Source organism: Podarcis muralis, chromosome 2 (genome assembly GCF_964188315.1).
Source record: "Podarcis muralis chromosome 2, rPodMur119.hap1.1, whole genome shotgun sequence".
NCBI classification, from domain to species: domain Eukaryota; kingdom Metazoa; phylum Chordata; class Lepidosauria; order Squamata; family Lacertidae; genus Podarcis; species Podarcis muralis.
The window spans coordinates 63,447,814-63,469,517 of record NC_135656.1 but is presented as its reverse complement, the minus strand read 5'-3'; the positions used below and the strand labels follow the sequence as shown (position 1 = coordinate 63,469,517).

At 40.8% G+C, this 21,704-nt stretch overlaps 1 protein-coding gene and 1 long non-coding RNA gene across 5 annotated transcripts in view; one reads left to right on the top strand and one right to left on the bottom strand.

Moving 5' to 3' along the window:
- LOC114591375 (uncharacterized) overlaps positions 1-9,562 on the bottom strand; it is a 182,248-nt gene extending 172,686 nt beyond the window's left edge. For all 4 annotated transcript variants that reach the window (XR_013391928.1, XR_013391926.1, XR_013391927.1 and 1 more), the window contains exon 1: positions 9,307-9,562. This is a non-coding gene — a long non-coding RNA (uncharacterized LOC114591375). The remainder of the gene's footprint in view (positions 1-9,306) is intronic.
- Positions 9,563-9,774: 212 nt separating this feature from the next.
- GLRA1 (glycine receptor alpha 1) overlaps positions 9,775-21,704 on the top strand; it is an 85,177-nt gene continuing 73,247 nt past the window's right edge. Inside the window, exon 1 of the mRNA XM_028718319.2 lies at positions 9,775-10,685. Coding sequence (XP_028574152.1) covers positions 10,630-10,685 — 56 coding nt within the window. The 5' untranslated portion in view covers positions 9,775-10,629. The remainder of the gene's footprint in view (positions 10,686-21,704) is intronic.

The window sequence follows — 21,704 nt, the reverse complement described above, 5'->3', positions numbered from 1 at the left end:
AGTTGCCTCTTTCCTGTTTATAATACCACAGCTTTTCACTGCTGTTGTTACATATTGAGTCTGCACCAGTCCTTTCAGACAACAGAAATAAAGTAGGATAATAGCTATCGGATCAATGCTATTGACATTAATGAGAGCAAGTGGATCTTTCTGTAGTACCAGGAGACTATCATGTCATGACCACATCCTGTCCTGTAGGCATGGTTTCAAAAAGAATTAATTTTCATTCATTCATACTGAATGAAGTGGTCCCCTGTGGAGAAAGGGGCCTCCGATGTTAAGGATGGTTGGCTTGCATAAGCAAGCTGATCTTTGTCATGTGGTAACGGGAATGTTATTCAACAGGCAGCTATTACAAACAGAAACATTTGAACCATGAGGATGGAGAGGCCAACTCCAAGGCAGAATCAGTCTCACAGAGTGAGGTCCCCTTTCCTCTCATTCATTCATATTAGCAACTGATAACATCTTAGGGGAGGGTATAAGAAAACACAATGGAGTATAATCAAACAAGAAGCCTTTGGCAATAAAAACAGCAGAAGTGGAATAATAATAAACCCCACAACCTGAGTTACAGACTGAACCTGAGTTCAGTGTGTATCTGAAGAAGTGTGCATGCACACGAAAGCTCATACCAAGAACTAACTTAGTTGGTTTTTAAGGTGCTACTGGAAGGAATTTTTTTGTTTTGCCCACAACCTGAGGGCATTTTTATTTAAATGCCTCCCAAAATGATGCCATTTTCAATGTCCACAGTGTCCATGGGAAGGTGGCAAGAATGGTGAGAAGATTGGAGATAAAATAATATGAGGAAAGATTGGAAGTTGCTGGGTACATTTTAGCCTGGAGAAAACTGATGTGATAGCCATCTCCCAATGAGAGGATGTTAGAAAGGATATTACATGAAAGGATGTTAGAGGATGGACCAAGTTGACCAAGATGATGGACCACGTTTATTGATGTAGTGGGCAGGGCCAAATGGGTTCAATTTGCAAGGAAGGGGATTTTGACTAAACATTAGGAAGAACTTGCTGATCGTCTGGGTGTTTAAGCATGGAATAATCTGCCTTGGAAGGGGGTGGGACTTCTTTCATTAGAGGTTTTGAAGCGGAGGCTGAATAAACACTTATCAGAGGTGCTGTAGTAGTGGGCTTCCTGCATTGGAAGGAAAGTGAACTAGATTAGCTTTGATATAGCTCTTCACTCTGACTTACGATTCCAGAATGAGAAACCCAGTGGAATTTCCCCAAGAACATAGTGAGGCTCACTCTTTCTTCTCATTAATTCATTGTATTTAAATATATACATTCCACTGTTCTAGGCAAAATGTTCATCAGTTAATAACCTGGAGGCCACAATGGGAAATGTGCTTTCCATTATCCCCACCATTTAACTTCTAGGAACAGAGAACAACAAGGATGTGCTTCATAATCTATATTGGAGCAATTTTATATGAAAGGTGGTTTTTTGTTTGTTTGTTTTGGTTTTCTTTGCATTTGTACAGTTATTGGGAGTACTAAATCATTCCAGTCCCTCCCAAAAGAAACATAAAATGAAAATTAAATTTACATGTAAAGCAAATCTGTTCAAATGTGCCCAAGGTGCTCCTACCCACCACCCCATGACAAAATCCATGCAGAATCCAAGGATCAGTATTTCCCACATTGCTTAGTTCCTTTATTTTCCAGTTTTTAGATTAGCTTTCCCTGACCTGGTACCCTCTGGGTGTTATCAGACTCCTAGCAACCCTGCCAGCTGGAGTACAAAAGCATCTGGATGGGAGGGCGCACCAGGTCAAGAAAGACTGATACTGAAGACTTCTGGGAAATGATATATAATGAACTGGGGAAAAATGTCGGAAATGTTTTTTCCTAAGGAACCAGAAGCTTTTCTTTTAGTTATTATAGGATCAGAGATCCCAAAGGACCAGATGAAACTGTTTATGTACACGACCACGGCTGCACAGACTCTGTTAACCCAGAAATAGAAAGGTGGCCCAACTCTGACCAAAGAAGAGTGGCAGGCAAAATTGATGAACTATGCCGAGATGGCAAAGCTTACAGGAAGAATTAGAAACCAGGATGAGGAGGTCTTTAATAAAGAATGGGGGAAGTTTATAATTTGTTTGAAAAGCTATTGTAAACAATTACATACATTGGTAGGATTGACTTGTAGTAAAAAATTGAACTACAGATTGACAAAGAATTTATAAAGATAGTTATGAAAGACATTCAGAGGGGGAAATCATTACATTAAGATCCACAATGGGGGGGGGGGAGGGAAGTCAAAAAGGATTATATGTTTATGTATTTAATTCATTTGTTTATGTAAAATAGAAAATGCAAAAATAAAATTTATATATAAAAAAGACTGATATTGATGGTAGAACAGAAATGTGGTGATACAAGTGGGGAGGGTCTTTCATTTTAAAGACAGCAATGCATAATGACTCCACAATGTCTTATTTCAACAGTTTGCATCAATGCCACCCCCTCTTCAAAGCTGCCTACTGGGCACAATTAAGATTTCTTGCATTCAGGGAAAACATGACACTAATGAGGCATGCAGTTTGGTCTGTGGGTAGAATCTTTATGGAAGTTGCAAGGCACAATTAAAACATCTATGCTGAGAGCAACCTTGCTAGGAAATCTTTGGGACGCCTGCACATGGGTAGATTTACTGCAAGAGGAAATGCTTCCAAGCATATGTAAATGCTCCTATAATCCTTATGCTCTTGGGTATCTTTTTACACGGCAAACAATATTGTGCTGTTCAGAAAGTGGTACTTTGTAGAAATGAAACGACACTTTTAGCAATAGCCCCAACCTTCATCTTAAGTCAATTTGTGGTTTGTTAACCACCAGCTTCCTACAGCTTCTTTCTCCTGGCATATCTTACTTAGACACATCAGTCTGACAAGAGATCTGCTGGAATGGCAGCAGTTGAGAAGAGTCAGTTCCACACATTCCAAATCCTTTGGATTTTGTTTCAAAAGCACGGAATGGCTTCAAGAACAGTTAAGCTCGATCTTTATCACCCCTGTTATACTGAAAATTCCAAGTGGGTCCGAACCTCAATGCTTAAAATCCCTGATAGAGGATAAGGACCCAGAGATCACGCTAAGGGTTGCCAAATTTTGCGTGGCTGCCATAAAACTCAGGGAATAAGCTGTGCTGTTACAAAGACTAAGGCCTCAGATGCAAACGCTAGATAATGTTTCAGTGACTAAGACCTAAACTACATTTCTAATGGCTGTCATATTCGTATTGTTTATTGTTATATTTCATTGTTAATTCAAACTTACTTCTAGTGTGTTTTATGTTCGCTTAGTATGGTATGTAAAGCTGGTCTGGGGCCATAATAAATTTCATTTCAGTTAAGCCAGTGTGGTGGTTAGAGTGTTGGACTAGGACCAGGAAGTTCCAGGTTCAAATCCCCACTCAGCCATGGAGCTCACTGGGTGACCTTGGACCAGTTATGCTCTGTTAGCCTTCTCTACCTCACAATGCTGCTTTTATGATAAAATGGGGATGGGGGAGAATGGTATATGCCACCCAGAGCTCCGTGGAAGAAAGATGGAAGATACATTGAATAATGAATAAAAATTATAAGCAGATGTCCTTGAGAAATGCTTTAAAGTCGTTTCAATATGGTCACTTTACCTTTTTAAAAAGCCAAGCATTGTGTAATGCAGGGGTGGGGAACTGGATGCAACTGGTGGACTGGATGCTTACCTTCCCCACCCCTCCACAAGGCACCCGCCTGTCAATCGCCTGATGCCACAATGATGTGACCCATTTTTCTTTGTCCATGCAATTTGAAATCAAACGACAGAGGCAAAGGCACGGGGCTTTGCATCACATTATAACGGCATTATTCTTCCAACAGCAAAATTAAAGCAAGCATCACAAGATTTGTGCACAAAGAAAAAACTGAGTCCATTTTTCAGAAATGGCAATGGGCATGTGTTTTTTAAACCATAGATCCATAGAATAACAAGATGCACCCGCCCACCCTTGAGAGATCACTAGATGAGTGGCAACCAACAGGTATAGAATGAATTCTTGAGAAGTAAGGTCAGCATTAGCACTATAAAAATGGGAAAGAGACTTAAATTAGCATCCAAGGTGACCTGTTTGCCATCAATACCAACTTCCATTACAACCTGCTTCCAGAACTTCTTTACAAATAAATTTTACTTTTCCACTACCATTTCATCCATACGGAGTTGTCCAGTGGAGCTGTATATCAAGGGCCTGATGTGATGAGATAGGAGCTCTTAGTGGCCCACTGTGACACTTTGCTGGTAAGTCATTTGCATCCATTCAAGTCATGATTCCAGGAGAGTACTTTTAACAGCTTTTAACAACAGCCCTGTTGTTAGGGTTGATTTTCAATTTGTAGAGTTAGAGAATGTGGGCAAGATCCTTTGAAAGATCAGGTCAACCACTTGCATGCATGATTTAGTTTAAATTAATATCTATCTGTTGTGTCTATATGTTTCTTTTAATTGCTGTTTAATATTCTTGCTGATATATATATATATACACACACACACACACACACACACACACACACACACACACACACTCTGAGTGCTACATCTGTAGCAGGGAAAGCATATAAATATTTTAAATGAATAAATGAGTCCAGACTACACACTAGCATCAGACTTGGTAAAGGCAAAGAGGTGGGAGAGGTTTAGGGCCAACCAGTGGCGTAGCGTGGGTTGTCAGCACCCGGGGCAAGGCAAGTAATTTGCGCCCCCTAACCCGTGGATTTGCGCCCCCTAACCCGTGGATTTGCCCTAACCCCAGATGTTGTGCCCGGTGCGGCCGGCCCCCCCTGCACCCCCCACGCTACGCCACTGGGGCCAACTGTCAGTAAATCCCTCTATCATACACTGAATGTCAGTATTCCGTCAAAGTTCTCGATGACTTCAAATGAGTGGCCAATGATGGTTAGAGGAGACTTGTGTTGGCCATTCCTATCACTGTACAGTGGTACCTCGGGTTAAGAACTTAATTTGTTCTGGAGGTCTGTTCTTAACCTGAAACTGTTCTTCACCTGAGGTACCACTTTAGCTAATTGGGCCTCCTGCTGCCACCGCTTGATTTCTGTTCTCATCCTGAAGCAAAGTTCTTAACCCGAGGAACTATTTCTGGGTTAGCGGAGTCTGTAACCTGAAACGTCTGTAACCTGAAGCATCTGTAACCCAAGGTACCACTGTAAATCAAAGTTTATGCAACTCTTGATGGTTCCTTTTGATGTTAACACCTTTGGTTTTGATGTTTCCATATCTTGCCTTCTGATATGTTATCACTATTTATTTACTTATTTACTTACTTACTTACTTACTTACTTACTTACTTACTTACTTTGTGTGTTGTCTGTGCATGACCCTTCTAGGAGACTTAGTTTGAATTATATGCAGATACCACTAAATGATGAGAGCTTCAACATAATTTTTAGATATTTCATTTAGCAGGGAAAAGGAGATGTCACAGGAAAAGATAACATAATTCTAAATCCATTCTAAAAAAATAGATTCTCCCCCCCCCTCCCCAAAAAAGAAAAGAAAACAGAATTCTGCAAGCTTTCCCGGATGAAGAAGGTTACGCACCTCCTTCTTTGGTCAAATACTTAGTCGGACTTGAAATGGTCTCCATTTTCTTACAATGTATTAAGGAAGAATCTCAATCGCAATGGCCTCACTCTCAAGGAGTGTTTAAAAAATAACACACACAAAGAATGCCACATCCAAGTCCAGTTTGGGTAACTGCATCCCAGCCTTGCTTTTTCTTTATTCCCTTGATGTAATTGCAGAATCCAAGGGAAAGGATATGGGTTTAAGGCATGAGAGAGGCAACAAGGAGGCCCCAATTGAAGTTATGATCCATTCTAAAACAATTTGGCCAGGGTCCAATGAGGTAATTTAGGTAGATGCAAGGGCATCACTCATCCAGTGATGTGATGTGGGTCCCCCCCTTTTCTTTTCTGTTAGTCTTTGAACAACATGCCCAATGCTTATCACAAATTAGCTCCACTGATGTGCCAGCAAGATACATGACCAGCAAGGTACTTCTACAAGTTCAACCTATTTGCACATCAAGCCCAGTCATGTCCATTTTGACTGTCAGTGGTTCTCCCAGGTTTCAGGCAGAGAGGTCCTTCCCATCACCTGCCACTTGATCCTTTTAACTGGAGATGCTAGAGACCTATACACACAATGCCCTTTCACCAATCAACAGGCCATGCTGTCTCTCTTGCTTATCCTTTAACCACACCCTTATGGGGCCCAGACCCTACTTGTTCTCTTTCCCCTTAGATCCCATCTCAGGGTCCTAATGCCCCACCCTGTGCCCTCACTCCCTTCTACCTTAGATCTTCCTCCCTGAGACCCTAGCCCCAAGCCCACTCTTTCATTCTCTGGTCTGTCTCTTCCCTCTTCCTTAAGGCACATGCTGCCTTGCTACCTCCCTCTCTCTTCATTTGCTGTTGGTGGCAACAAGAACAATACTAGATAAAGTCCGTGTCATCCCCCACCCCAATAATAGCAAAACAAATCTTCTGCGTACTGATTGTGGATACAAGAGAGGCTGGCTAACACCTTCAGGCAGGCAGAGACATCTGGCTAGCCATTGCTGGAACCTGGAAACAGAATTTCCCTGGCTCAGCAAAGCGAATTTGTCATCTTAGAACAGGGGCCAGCAAACTTTTTCAGCAGGGGGCCGGTCCACTGTCCCTCAGACCTTGGGGGGGGGCAGACTATATTCTGGGGGGGGGGGATATATGAACCAATTCCTATGCCTCACAAATAACCCAGAGATGCATTTTAAATAAAAGCACATATTCTACTTATGTAAAAACACCAGGCAGGCCCCACAAACAACCCAGAGATGCGTTTTAAATAAAAGGACACATTCTACTCATGTAAAAACATGCTGATTCCCGGACCATCCGTGGGCTGGATTTAGAAGGCGATTGGGCCAGATCCAGCCCCCGGGCCTTAGTTTGCCTACCCATGTCTTAGAATATGTCCCTGCTCCCCAGTTTAGGAACTCCCCATTTTACAATCTGCAACCCTGGCACTGCTTCATCTCCGCCTGCTCCATCCCACTCACACTCCAAAATATAAAGTATAGAGTGGCAAACAATTGAGGCTTCTTTTTTTCTCTATTACAGATCCACAGCTATAGAACGCTCCCCCATCAGATATCTGTCTGGTACCATCTTTCTTCAGTTTCAGGTCGAAAGGGAATATCTGGAGCTTTGGAAGTTGGACAGGAGACAGTTAATGGATCTAGGAATCCTGCTCAAATTCACCTTAATGGTCTAGGCAAAATTGCTAAATGCTCTTCCTCTGTTATAGAAATCAGCTGTTTGCTGTCAGTAGCTGACCCACAATGATTAGGAAATGATCTGGGCCAAGAGACATACTAAAACAATGGTCTTACGCACACAGCCTCTGAAGTGTAGCACTGCCTAGGGCTCCCCACACACACACACCTCACATGGCACTTATATTTTCAACAAACACAGACACACATCCTTACAACATTCAAGGACTGCAAGTGTAAATGATTACACATGCACATGGGAGTCCCAGGCACAAAGATGCAAATACACATCTATTAACAGCACATATATATTAGACACATTTCACCTCTTTGCTGGGAGGAATACTTGCATTCCCAGGGCAAGCATAATTGTCATGCAAAGTGTAAAGAGGCCCAGGGAAAGCAGAGGAGTACATGCCTTTGAGATCTTTAATCAAAAGTGCTGTGTGTGGGCAGGATCAAATATTTTTAACACCTCTTTCCCCCTTTTCTTCCTAATGTAACACTAGCATCTCAACAAATGAAACTGATCTGTAGAAAATGTAAGTTGAAAAAAGAGACATTGCACATACTTCTGTAAACCAAGAAATCTTTAATAAAAATATGTTGTTGTTGTTGTTTTTTAAAAAAAACACAATAGGATAACTGTTTCAATAGGCCCCTTTCCCTTTAGGCATTCACTTATTTACACAAACATTTACAACCTACCTATGATTTAAGCAGCTTGCAAGAAATGCAATAATATTCAATATAAAAAGCTCGGGGGGGGGGGAGTTCTGCACAATCCCAACAAAGTTAAGCACTTCAGCTCCTTGTGATTTGAAATAGGAGAGTTAAACACTTTAATCTCTCCCACTGAAATCCAAGGGACTCAACAGGGCATAACTTCAGCTGGAGCATGCCTGTAAATATTAAAGACACTGCTGAAGTGTAGAACACATTGGCATTTAAAATATGCTTCCTATAGGAGAACTCCCCATCAAACTCAGTGGGACTTACTTCTATGTGCAAATATGCGTAGGATTGAACTGCATGCTGAAGTCTCTTTGGTATATAGGAAATCAACAGGAAAGCACTTAATATTACCTATTAAGTCCCACTGATTTAATTATTTCTCTTTGGTTATAGAGTTCTGCCAACCTTGTTGTCAGTGAGTTGACATCCAACTGTGAAAACATATTGCCTACTGCCTAGGGCTCCCTTGGACCCTCTCAGTTTAGTCATTAATGGATCACATGGAAGTTACATGCATAACCCTTGCTGTATTGAAGAATAGCAAATTACTTGTGACTGGGCAAGCAACCTAGTGATGTCACATCAAAGTAAGTGGGCATCATTCTTCGAACATCAGAGCTAGTACAGGCTGACGTTCATGCCACTCAAGGGTCTGGGGAAATCGGAAAGAGTGAATGCAGTTTCACAACCAATACTGTGTATCGCTTAAATGTGCAAATGCCTTCTTAAACATTTAGGAAGCGCTATATTGTAGATTAATTTCCAGTGCTGTCCTGCAGAGACAGGCATAAGCCAGGAGAACGAGCAAAGATAGGCAAAGATGGTCTATTAAAAAAAATAAATGCCAGGGTGTGTGTGTATGAATCGCCTGCTTGACAACAAGCCTAACTGAATATCAGCAAGTTACTTTTTTGCCACAGACTCAATGGGAATAATAGAGGCAATGTGAAAGCCAGGTAGAAATGTCTGTTCCATGGAGCACATTTTAATAATAATTTTAAAAATAGAAGGATCCATCAAATTGCATGGGGGGAGGAAGCAGAGAAGCCCCTAAAGACAGAATTTCAAGCTCTTATTAATCTCAGACTTTAATTTTTTAAAAAAATACAGAAGTCGAATCTTTCTTTCTAGATTTGGAGGAATCGGCATGCTTTCCGTTTAGTGATAAGCAAAAGATGGTGAAGTTTAGCCCTATTCATTCTGTGATCTGAAACTGACAAGTTTTCCTTACCTGTCTCGCTTTGGTGGGTTCCCTCTCTCTGCTGTTTCATTTCCAACTCTGTTTAAAAGTCAAGGGAGGAGGAGGAGAACAAAAGAAAAGCTGTTAAGCGCGCAGATCGCTCCGTGGATCGACACCCAGCGATTGTGTTACATTTGTTGGGAGTGTGTCGTGTCAAAGAGAGATTTGGAAGACTTCTTTTTAGAAGCCGGTGCTTTTGAAAGGAGGAAAAGGGGGAGGAAAAGCCACCAGCACTTTAAAGGTTAACTTCCTCTGCCGAAGAACAGGCGTTTGATCCAAGCACAACAGAGTGTAGCTTTTCAACCTCGCTAGCCAATGAGACGAGTTGGTGGGCGGAGCGAGGACTCTACAGAGGCAGGCTTATTGTTGGGGGTTTTCTTTTTCTTTTTCTTTTTTAAGAAAAACATTTCCTCCAACCCTCCCCCCCCCCCCCCGCACACACACCATTTTTTTTTTTTTTTTAGTTTAGTAAATTAATGCAGCAAGAAAGTCTCAAGATCCGGCGAGTTCTATGGAGGTGAAGATGGGGCGAGGAGGAAAATGGACTGGATCGAGAGATCACTGAGAGACTTTCCTCTTCGGCTTCCTCGCTGATCACCATGGGAATCCCAGCCCCATGAAACTTGCCCTTAGCTTCCTTCCCCACTTTCGCCCCGAGCGATGGGACACCTTCCCTGCAGCAATAATAACTTATTCGTGGGGAAAAGATCCCGGGAAGCTGGAATCGACAGCAGCGAAACGTCGACCCACCGGGAAAGCAACGTTTCCGGAACAATGCAGCAACTGCATAAGGAGGATTGCAAATTCCCTTGGATATAACTGAGGAAGACACCCCGGGCGCCCGAGGAGATTATCCGTTGGGTTTCTTACTCCCACCCACCCCCCGTTTCCCCCCACATGGCCAATATATTCTCGTAGCATTCTGCATGGTCCAGAAGCCCGGTGCGCGCACTGGGATCCTACTGGAAGGAAGGAAGATTTCTTTGCAGGGATCTGGTCATCCAAGCAAAGCTGTTAACACCGAGAGCAGCGCTGGAGTTTAAATGTCCATTTCCCCCCTCTCTCTCCAAGGTGCTGAAACGTGGGGGGGTGGTTTGCTGTCCAGGGTCCTGAAATCCCAGCGCCTCGCCCGTCTATGTTCAACTGCCTCCTCTTCCCCACGCCACCTCTAACTGCAAGGATTGTGTACAAAATTAACAAAGAGGATATTTTCCACCATTTTATCCAGTCTGGTATTTATTTATTTATTTTTGTTTCTAAGTGCCAATTCGCTTGTTCTGACGTGTGGACTACAAATTCATCCGATCTGAAAAAATGTGTAACCTCAATGCACTTGGAGTCTACCTTTGGGAGACCATAGTATTCTTCAGGTAGGCTGTTTTCTAAACCACTGAGCTAGGGGTGTATGGGTATTTGAGATTGCAATGATAAGATCTGGCATGTGCGTTGAGTCCTGCTTGAGAGAAGAAAGTCCTCCTTTGGGATATCCCCACATACTTTTCTCTCTCTGGTTATTTTCTGTTTCTAATTGTTTAATTCAGAGTATAAGGACTTCTGACAGCTTTATGAGTTACTCGGTGTAATTAGCACTGCATTCTCTGCCTGTAACCGCAGTGCTGAAAACGCCAGGTGCTCAAACTGGTAGGAATGCGACAACTAGTGGTGATGGCGAGGGTTGCACTTGTACTCCACGAAACTAAATATTTCATTTTCCGACTTTGGGGGGGGGGGAGGATGCAAGTTGAGAAGAGCAATGTTGTGATTATGCCTCTATCATCATTAAACTTTCAGAATCACTTTGTGCTAGGTGAATTATTCTGACTATACCCAACAGATTTAGTAGCAATATATATATACCCTGCTATGAAATTCAGCTTTGAAAAAAACTTTCCACAAAAGTTCTCTTGTATGGTTGTTGTTGTTAACTTTGCACATCATAAGATGAGATTGTCAGTGAAATCCTGCGCATGTCTACTCAGAGGTAAACCTCACTAAGTTCAGTGGGACATACTGCCAGGTCTGTGGGATTGCAGTATGTGTGAGGGTCTGTCTCCAAAATGACCTGGCCAGCACTGTCACATACTTCTCTCAAAATATCTTACTAATCACAGGGAGGAAATAATTGTTATCTGTCCTGCTGTGTGAGAATGAACAATGCACTCTTCTGAGATAATGAGAGGTGTCATATGCACATATCTGAAAACCTATATTTGTTTCACAACCTGCAGGATTCAGAAGTATTACACTCCATTTGAGTTGCATGACTGAACCACTTCATCCTCCGTGTGTTTTAGTAGAGCAAATATGTTGTTTTGACAGAGGAAGCTGAATTAATGATAGATAGATATTGATACATTTTATATATAGACACATTGCCAAAGCAATGCTTCTTTCCTTCTTTCTACAGATGCACTATTATGATCTCTTAGATGTTAGAATTAATTGGCTTTGTTCTAAGAAGGTCAGTGTTGGAAGCCTTTTCAGTCTTCCAATTAATCAAAATAAAATAAATAAGACCTCCAGTACGAAACATATTTGCCCTTCCAGAGGTCATATAATACAGGAAATCTGCATTTACAAAGCATACACATGCAGTGCTGAATAGAAGCATATGCAACCCTGCATGCCATAGACTTCAGTGGGACTTATACTGCCTATCTGTGTACAGGATCACAACCTTAATTCAGCAGAAATGTGTCATATGCTTTCACCCTGAACTGAAAATATCTTAAATGTAGATCTCCTCGTGGAGTGTGGTAAGCTAATCGCTATGCAGGACAGTGAAGAGGTTACACTGGAATGCAAAACAAATGAGAGAGAGAGAGAGAGAGAGAGAGAGAGAGAGAGCGCACAATATTTAAGAAGAGAGATGAACATTACGTACCTAAACAGTTTAGAATGTCAGCAAAGCCTCCTAAAAGAAAGAAAAAAGCTTTTCACCTAAAGTTATAGCAGGGCCTGTAATAGATGGAAACCAAAGATTGTTCCTCCATTCCAAGGACTAATCAAAAGCAGGGGATATGTATAGTTAAATATTCCTATGCTTCCATCTTGTTCCAGTTTAGAATGCATGCACTTTGAGTAAGTCATGTTTTATATGAAACATATGCATTCAGACTCCTATTCCTTGAGAATTTTAGGTCCTGCCCATTCCATGTTCAACTACCTCACAGGCATGTTGTGGAAAAGAAACTTCATAATGACTGTATCAGTACACTCCTGTAACGCAAACTCAGCCCTACTGAGTTCAATGGAGCTTACTCCAAGGTAAGAAGGTGCAGGATTGCAGCTGATGTTACACAGCTTTACGCTGGCGTTTTTAGATATTTGCCACAACTACCCTTCTGGGTCTAAGGAACTTTCGAGCAACCTTAACCTGACATCTGCAAATATTCCCCAAAGCAACAGTGTCTGTAGAAAAGAGTTTCTTCCTGTCTCTTGTACCTTCCACCACCATGATGCTCATCTTCAGCCCAATCATTTGAGATTTTAGTGTAGTGGATTAAGGGCTATTTGGAAAGTTAATAAAAACCAATTATACCTGCGGAGTGATATGTGATGTTAAAAATGCAACAACCTAGTAATCCAATAACCCATGATAGAACAGAAATGTGCAGTGCATTAGATAGCATTGTATGCCTCCCCTCCCCACCGACCTGTCAAACCCAAGTAGTTTAGGATTGAAGTAAGAGCCCATACTGCGTCAACACATAGTCTGCAATATGAAAATAAAAAAGGGAGGGGAAAGCATATACAGCAATTACATGAGAGATGAAAGCTAAGCTTCTGTTGAAACATAAGGCCTTCTGTAAGCCATTAAAACCTTCCAAATCTGTAGGGACAAATAGCATCTGGTATGTGATTGCAAACATTATGATATTGGCAATATAATATTTGCCTCTGTTACGCTCAGAGTATTTTTGAAAGAATTTGATTCAAACGGGCCTTTCATGGAAGAAGTTCAGACATCAGTATCCTTGTATATGAGCAAGCCTTTGCAGGCTGCAACAGTTTCAATATATAGCTAGGCTGAGGCTAAAAGGGAATGGAAAATGGCATTTACGGTATGTTTGACAAATCATAGAATTGTAGGGTTACCAAGCCTTGTCTACCAACAGAGTTATAGACAGAACTCTACGAAGTCTAGGTATTGTTAGAGCACAAGTGCTCTCTTTTATAGTATCCTCAATGCAAAGTGCAAAACTTTGCTGCTAATTAATACAGAGAGTGATACATCTAAATGCCTAACAAGATACAATCACTGATCCTGGTTGTCCATACAAGGTGTTCATAATGTACTGAAACAAGTATCAATGTGAGCTTACAAATATATAATTTTTAAAAAATGATATTTTCATTCAGTCTCATTTATATTGTCACTGTCTAAAATAAGTCCATAAATGATCTGTCTAAGCAATGAATATCCAATCCATATTTTAAAGGTCATATCACAGACATAATTTGGGTTGTGCATTGAGGAAGATGGGTGCTGGTGCATCTTTAAAGTTCATTAAATAGGACTAAGCTTGATTCTTAGCTCTTTTGTGCTGAAATAAATTAGAAGCAACTTTCCCTGAAGTTAGTAGGAAGGTTGGTAGGTTGGTTGGTTGGTTGGTTGGTTGGTTGGTTGGTTGGTTGGTTTGGACTTCCAAGAGAAAGCAGTATCTGAAGCTACGTTGCACCAAAAGCAGTTCCTCAGATTCACAGAACCTGTTATACATGGATTAGGCCTTTCCTGTAGTGATGAGTTTGCACTTAGCAGAATAGTATTAGTTGGTAAACTGCAACTTCCTGGCTGTTCAAAGAACCTGTTGGATACACTTAACTACTTTAGCTATCATTTTCCTGCATCTTGTTGATTTCCATTGCAAACACACTTCTGATGGATGAGAGGCTGCCATATTAACATGTTAATTTCCATTTCTATTTAACACAAGAGTATAGTGATCTGCTTTTTTGGAATCTCACTAGAAATAAACTTTTTAAAAAAAAAGTAGAGAAAAGGAAAAGCATTACTCTTGCCCTTGGGACATAAAAATGCAGCCGAGATGCCAGATATCCAGTCTTTTCCTTGTACCTCTGCAGTGCTGGATAACATTGCAGTGGAATTTGTAAGTAAGACAGCAAGAGAGGTTTCCAGGACCATGTGTCTAATACCATGCCCCCATTGTTGTTGCTTAAAGGAATGCTTTGTACACACTAAGTGGTGGGGGGAAATTATTATATTTCTGCTCTAGCCTAGACTTTGCCTAAAAGAACTTAAACCCCTATTAATTATTATTATTATTATTATTATTATTATTATTATTATTATTATTATTATTATTACTGACTTCTCTTCTATTATGTACAGTCCATAATTTAATCCCATGTTTGTCTTTTATGTTATATCTTTTTTAAAATTCACATTTGAAATATTCATCACAATATTAAAGGGGAGAAAAATTTAAACATGTAATTTCTACAGAGTACATAATAGAATGACACTAACACTTCTCTTCCACACTTGAGTTAACAAGATCTCTTGATCTCTCTCTCTGTTTGCTTCTTCTGTCTCAATTAGTCGACAGGATTTCTGAGAATGCCTTTGACAATTTTTAAATGATAAGGGAATTTATAAAGTCCTGCAGAAGATTGATAGGAACAGGTTTCTCCCAAGTTGGCTTAATACAGGGGTGTTACTAGGTGCTTAATAGATCTGGGAAGCAGGGTAATGGCAGATATTTGGATAAATGCATAGGGTACCTCTGGGCAAATTTAAGATAGGAATTGGCTGGGGTCTCCTCAGCACCACAGTTTGCAACACACCAAACCAGTCTGTAAGCACAGTACATATATTTTAAAAATCAGTTTTAAAAGAGGAAGAGATTTGGGGTCTGACCCTAACCATGTCCCTGGCTGAATTGCTCACAATGCAGCACAGAAAAACTAATGTGGCCAATTTGGTCATTTTTTTTTATCCGTCTTAGGTTCCTGTAAGATATAAAAACTAGTCAGTTAGATCAGTCCAAAAGTCCATGTAGGCTACCATAATTTCCTTCCAAAAGCCACCATCCCGATATCTCTGGAGAGCTTTCAAGCCCTGCACTGAGCTGCTGTCCAAACTTCTGTAATGGTCACCACACTTGCTCCTACTAGAGAAGGGGTTGGCAACCTAAGGCCCGTGGGCCAGATGCGGCCCAATTGCCATCTCAGTCCGGCCCACGGACGGTCCAGGAATCAGTGTGTTTTTACATGAGTAGAATGTGTCCTTTTATTTAAAATGCATCTCTGAGTTATTTGTAGGGCATAGGAATTTGTTCATTTCCCCCCAAAAATTATAGTTCAGCCCACCACATGGTCTGAGGGACAGTGGACCGGCCCACAGCTGGAAAAGGTTGCAGACCCCTGTACTAGAGCACCAGGGTCATCAACTTATTCTTAATCTTGAATGACTCAGGGCAGATGGTGGTGGTCATAAAAAAGAGGGGTCTTAGCTCTGTAGCAAAGCACATGTTTTGCATATAGAAAGTCTCAGGTTCCACCCCTGACATTTCCAGTTTATAGAATCATGTAGCATGTTATGGGGAAGCTCTCTGTCCAAAATCTCAGAAATCTGCTGCCAGTTGGAACAGACAATTCTGGACAAACAAGCCACATCCCATGCTCCTTTAAAAAAAATAAAAAAATTTCTTTTCTTTTTTCTTTTTTACAAACTTTACTGAAAACTTTAAAAACTATTACCAATCGTATTTGTCTTCCAAGATAAAGACATGTACAGATGTTAAGTCTGGTACTGTGTAGTCATCCACATGGCATCAAAAGAAACCTGGAAAAGCATTTATGTTGTGGACTGAGTATTTTCCATGGTTGGCAATAGTAGCCGTATTGGTCTTTTGCAATCTCAAGCATCTCCTTTGGGATTAAGAGTGATAAGGTAAAGGTTCAGAATTGTCCTTGGTTATCCCTTTATTAGTCCAATGCCCATGACAAACCCCTCAATAGCCTGCGTTCTCGGAAGAGTCAAAGGATAAGAGGAAAGTAGCTTTCACATTCATTTGCAGACATCTGTTCAATCTGAGCAATGTCGTACTAGAGGCGGGAGGATTTGTTGATCTCTCCACAAAATGACTCAACTCTGTAATGAAAGCATTTGGAAGAGGCAGAGCACTGCAGCAGCCACAAGTCCCTGCAAAAGGTTTGGACAGATAGCTTTATAGGATGACCCCCTATCCTCATGAGATTTGGTCAAGAAAGATTAACATTCCCAGCATCAGAATGTGGATGTTTGTCAATGTCCACTAATGGAATAAAAGCAGTAGAAAGTTCTGTACCTTTCTGCCACCTTTCTGCCCATCCATACCATGCTAGTATACACAGACATTTCAGAGCAAATACACAAAGCCTCCTTATAAAAGTGAACTGCAAGGTGTGGGCTAATACAACGGAAGGATCATTATTTTTTACCTGCCACCAAGTGATTTGAGAATCAGAGATCAGAATATGAGTAAATGTTAATTTCGAATTAGGATTCCTATATGTCAGAATGGAACTGTTTCATTTCTCCAAATCTAGGTGCTTTAAAGGACCAGTGAAGACCAGTTTTCTAGCCTGTTTACATCTGGTACTAAAGCTATAGCCGTAACTGCACTTGTTAGGCAATGGGCCTTCCTTCTGCATGAGCATGGTTAGCAATATAGGAATCTGCCCTAATCAATCAATTAATACCCCACCCATCTGGCTGGGTTTCCCCAGCCACTCTGGGCGGCTTACAGCATGTTTAAAAGCAGAATTAAAAAATAAAGCATTGAAAACCTCCCAATACAGGGCTGCCTTCAGATGTCTTCTAAAAGTTGTATAATTCTTTATCTCCTTGACATCTGAAGGGAGGGCATTCCACAGGGTGGGCACCTTATATCAAGACCGACCGGTTGGCCCCTCTAGGCTCAATATTATCTGCACAGGCTGGCAACAGCTCTCCAGGAATTCAAACCGGGCTGACTCCAAGCCCTACGTGGAGATGCTGGAGGTTCAACTTGGAACCTTCTGAATGCAAGACAGATGTTACCACTGATCTATGGTTGCTTCCCAAAGGATTGTGCTGTGAGGAAAAGTTCCCTAAATCATCATCATAGTCCCCTCCCCCCTAACTTTTAATGTATTGCTATTCTGATTAGTTGTCTTTACAAGCTGACTTCCTGCTCTTACCATCCTTTGTACTTTCACTGGCACTGTGGCAATGGGAAAGTTATTTCCATTTGTCACTTTGAGTGTTGTGTTTAATGGGATCATCTTTTCAAAGCTTCTAACAGAATTCCAAACGCACTTGCTTGGAAAAGGGTTCCATTGCTTTCTGTGGAACTTACTTCCAAGCAAGGATGTTCAGGACTACGATCTAAGTCATTCATTTTCCTCCACCCTCTTACCCTCTCACCCTCTCTCTCTCTCTCTCTCTCTCTCTCTCTCTCTCACACACACACACACACTCATACACACACAGAGAGAGGGGAGGGGATTTTGAATGATTTCAAATACTTGCTGTGATTCAAAAATGCCCCAAAGAATCTGGATAAATCAGCATTAGAAAACCTGGTGAAATAATTGATAACCTATGCATGGGGGGGGGGAATCACAGGGTGAGCGCCTTCAAAAAGGCAAGATGCCTAGCTGAAGAGATAATGTTTGATTATGTTTTCTGAGACCCAGTTAAATGTGAGGATACATTTGTGCAAATAAGTAACCAACCACTGCAGGGGGTGGGGAGCCCTGTTTAGGGAGGTTTTCAATGTCTGGTGTTTTGTTGTATTTTTGTATTTTGGATTTGTATGTTGTATTTTTAATATTTTATTGAAAGCCACCCAGAGTGCCTGGGGAAAACAGCAAGATGGGTGGGCTATAAATAAATTATTATTATTATTATTATTATTATTATTATTATTATTAAAAAACTTGCTGGGGAAAAACACTGGAAAAGTACATAGTAAAGTGTCTCATGGCTGAGCACCTTTCAGTGGCTTATTAACTCTCATGCTTCCTTCTGTCCATAAAATATCTGTGATGCCTCTCCATAAAATATCCATGATTATCTCTAAAATTGATAACTGACAGGTACAAAGCACATGGATGTACACAGATTTTACGTAGGTTGAGATCAACAAATAACTCTACTGAAAATTCACAGGTCACTATTTTCTGACATGTAAAGTGACAGGCATTGACTCTCATTGCCGAAGACGTGACTGTTTACATATTAGAAAATGAGAAAGCTACAGACCTGAATGGAATCAAATAGTTTGCATTCATGGAATCATAGGCCATGGGGCCTAATCCAGTGATCATTAATATCAACCCTCTGTCCTAAAGCAGACATGTCTGTCTTAACTAGGCCTCATTAAATTTTGCTAAATAAATAGTAGAAGTGGTTGGTCTGGTTTTAGTTTATTGAAGATTTTAAGTATTCTTTTGAATTTTTAAATTCCTGTTTTTAACTCTGTCTCTTAACTGCTTAGACATTCCATCTACAATTGAGCAGTATATATATATTGTTAAATAAATTCTTATAAGTTTAATAAGTATCCCACCAGAAAATGCCAGCAATAAATAAGATACTTCACTGGCAAATGATTCGCCATTGGCAATCTGCTAGCAAAAGCAGCTAAAGGCAATATATGCCAAACTACACAGAATTTTGTTGACCAAATCACAATCCTAAAATTGCCAAACTTTCAGATAATTAGAGAGCCTAATGACTAAGTTCCAATATGCTGGACATCTCCCCTTCCGAAACCACCACACAATAGTCTTCAAGAGGGAGAGGACTGAGAGAAAGATAGGGAGAGAGAGAAAAAGGAGAGGATGTGCTCTTCAGAACAAAACGCATTATATATAGACAATTATTCATGCGATATCTTGTACTGTGTAAGCCACTTACTTAGCTAACGCATTGCATCATGTAAATATGTTGCGTTGACAGCAAACAAATGTGTCTCTGTTGCATCAGTACAAAATAAACCATAAGAAATCTTGACTGACAGATTCACTCTCGTATCCCATTCCACAGAGATCTTTAAAAAAAAAAAAAGGAAAATGCTAAATTTGCAGAACGGCCTTCAGAAAGCTGAGGTGTTTCGGCCTTCTTTTCTTCTAAGGAAAAGGAGAAATGGTTAGAAAGGGTTTGCCGAAACAAAAAGCAGTGCATGCATGGTACAGCAGTTCTTGCAGTGCCATCAATCATTGCACATTGTCTTCAGATGCAAGCCGCCGGCGGCAGCCCAAGATACACCAATAGATGACTCCCAAGACGAACTCCCTTCCATGTTTGTTTTCATTAGCAGCACACATTTCAAAGGAAGCTGTGCAATCGCAGCAATGTCCACCCACCCCCCAGAAAAAAAAGGAAAATCAATGGGAGTATGAATATATGTAAGTCAGGGCCATTCAGCAGGGTGAGAGCAGCATTTTAAGGGGAAATTCCTGCTGCTGCCTCCCACACAAGCCAGGCATCCCATCATTTTTCTTATTAATGTCCTAGTGGGTTTGAGGAGAGAGAAAGCCTCTAGTTCTGTTAAAAACCAACACAGTTCATTTCGTGCCTCCAAGCAGAAAAAGGAGAGGCGGAGGACGGACACAAGAGGAAGCTGGTTCCATCTTGGAATATATTAAAATTCATTTTCAAAGATCAAACATTCTAAAGGGAAAGGTTCAGGATCATATTCTCTGAATTCAAACTTGGGGCTGGCCAATCCCCTTCACAGCAAAGCTCCCTAAAGCTGGACATCACATTTGATGGTCTGTTGCTTGACAGGGTAGATACAAACTCTTCGCTCAGGAGCCTGTTTTCCTCTCCACAGTTTATCGCATTTTGCCAGAAGTTTAAATTTGGATGTGGAAATCAGATATGTGAAAACAGATATTAAAGTGCTGCCTCTTATACCCCAGAATGCTCACACTTTTTTTTTTATTGTTGTTATTGGAACAAATGCTGAGTGGGTTTCCAAGCAAAGAATTTATTCGTGGAGTAGCGAGGTATCGAAGGGAAACACAATGCTTCTCCATCTTGTAGAAGCAAAGCCTTCTTTTAAGGACTGTCAAGTAGAATTAAGGTCACAAAAGTCTCTCGGCCTCTCGGGATTCTAAAAATGGAGGGATTTGGAAATAGTGCAAATTCACATACAAAACAAACCCCAATAGAAGAAAACGACAGACTCATTATGAATCATGTTGGCCAAGAAAGTAAAGTATGGCTCCTTTTTCCATCCACCACCTGCTCTCCAATCTCATAAGGCTATATCTGGAAATAAACTGCACCAGCCCCTTTCGTTCTGCTCCATCTATCACAGTCACCTTCAAAATCAGTCAAAAAAGTAAAAAGCCATGCTGGCCCATAAGAAACTTTCCAGGCTAATATTTTCATTAGGTCAACCCAAAAGTCACAAAATGGTGTGCTAGCTTCATCATGCCAGATTTATGAGAATCGGAAAGTTTGCACACTATTTTGGGACATTTGAGTTGGCCGAATAAAGATATTGTGCCAATATGGATTTTAAAATCAGTGGGATTCATATTTTCCAGCAGCAGCCAGTGGCACAAATGAAGGGTGAGACTGAGGCTATGTACATACTAACCAGTTTTTTGCACAAAAATATAGCTTTTCTCAATCTGGAATCATTCATATTCATCCTTAACACAGTACTTTCAATCTAGATTGATTCTAAGATCTTGCTGTCCACAAGGTTCAGTGTGATTACTTGATAAGCATTTGAAAGCCCACCCCTTGATTACATTATCCATGCCTGCACATGCCCCAGGTAAATGAAAAAGAAGTGATAATTGCAAGCTTGGTATGTGCCCATCCACAGCCCCATTGGGCAGGTGTGGAGATACCCCTTCTCCATTGCCAGGACAAATTGCAGGGTAATGCAGAATCAACCTGCAACAAGCTTTTATTTTTGGAATTTATTTTCTCAAGAAGCACTTTTCAGGGGCATACAATATGCAGCAGATCTCAGTTGTGTATGGACTATGCAAAAACAATAACAAGTACTCACGCCATTGATTCAAGAATGAAATGTTGTGTGTATGCAGCCTGAGACTAATTCATCTCACTCTTCCACATTTATGTGGATTTCAGAGTTCTGACATAACGCCTTTTGTCAGTAAACAAACCAGACTTCTAAAGGAGTGCCACTGTTGTGTGCAGCTAAGAAGTCATTGCTGTCTCTTAGAGCCCGTAAGCACTGTATTTAAAAAAAATAAAAATCTCAGATATCAGTGTTGACAAAGGAATTACAAGGGAAGGGAAATCACTGCACAGACCACATTTACCTGTAAATTCTTCTCACAGAATGGAAAGGTTACATTGATGCATTATGTGTTTATAAGGATCTAGAATAGTCAAATATCTGCAAGTT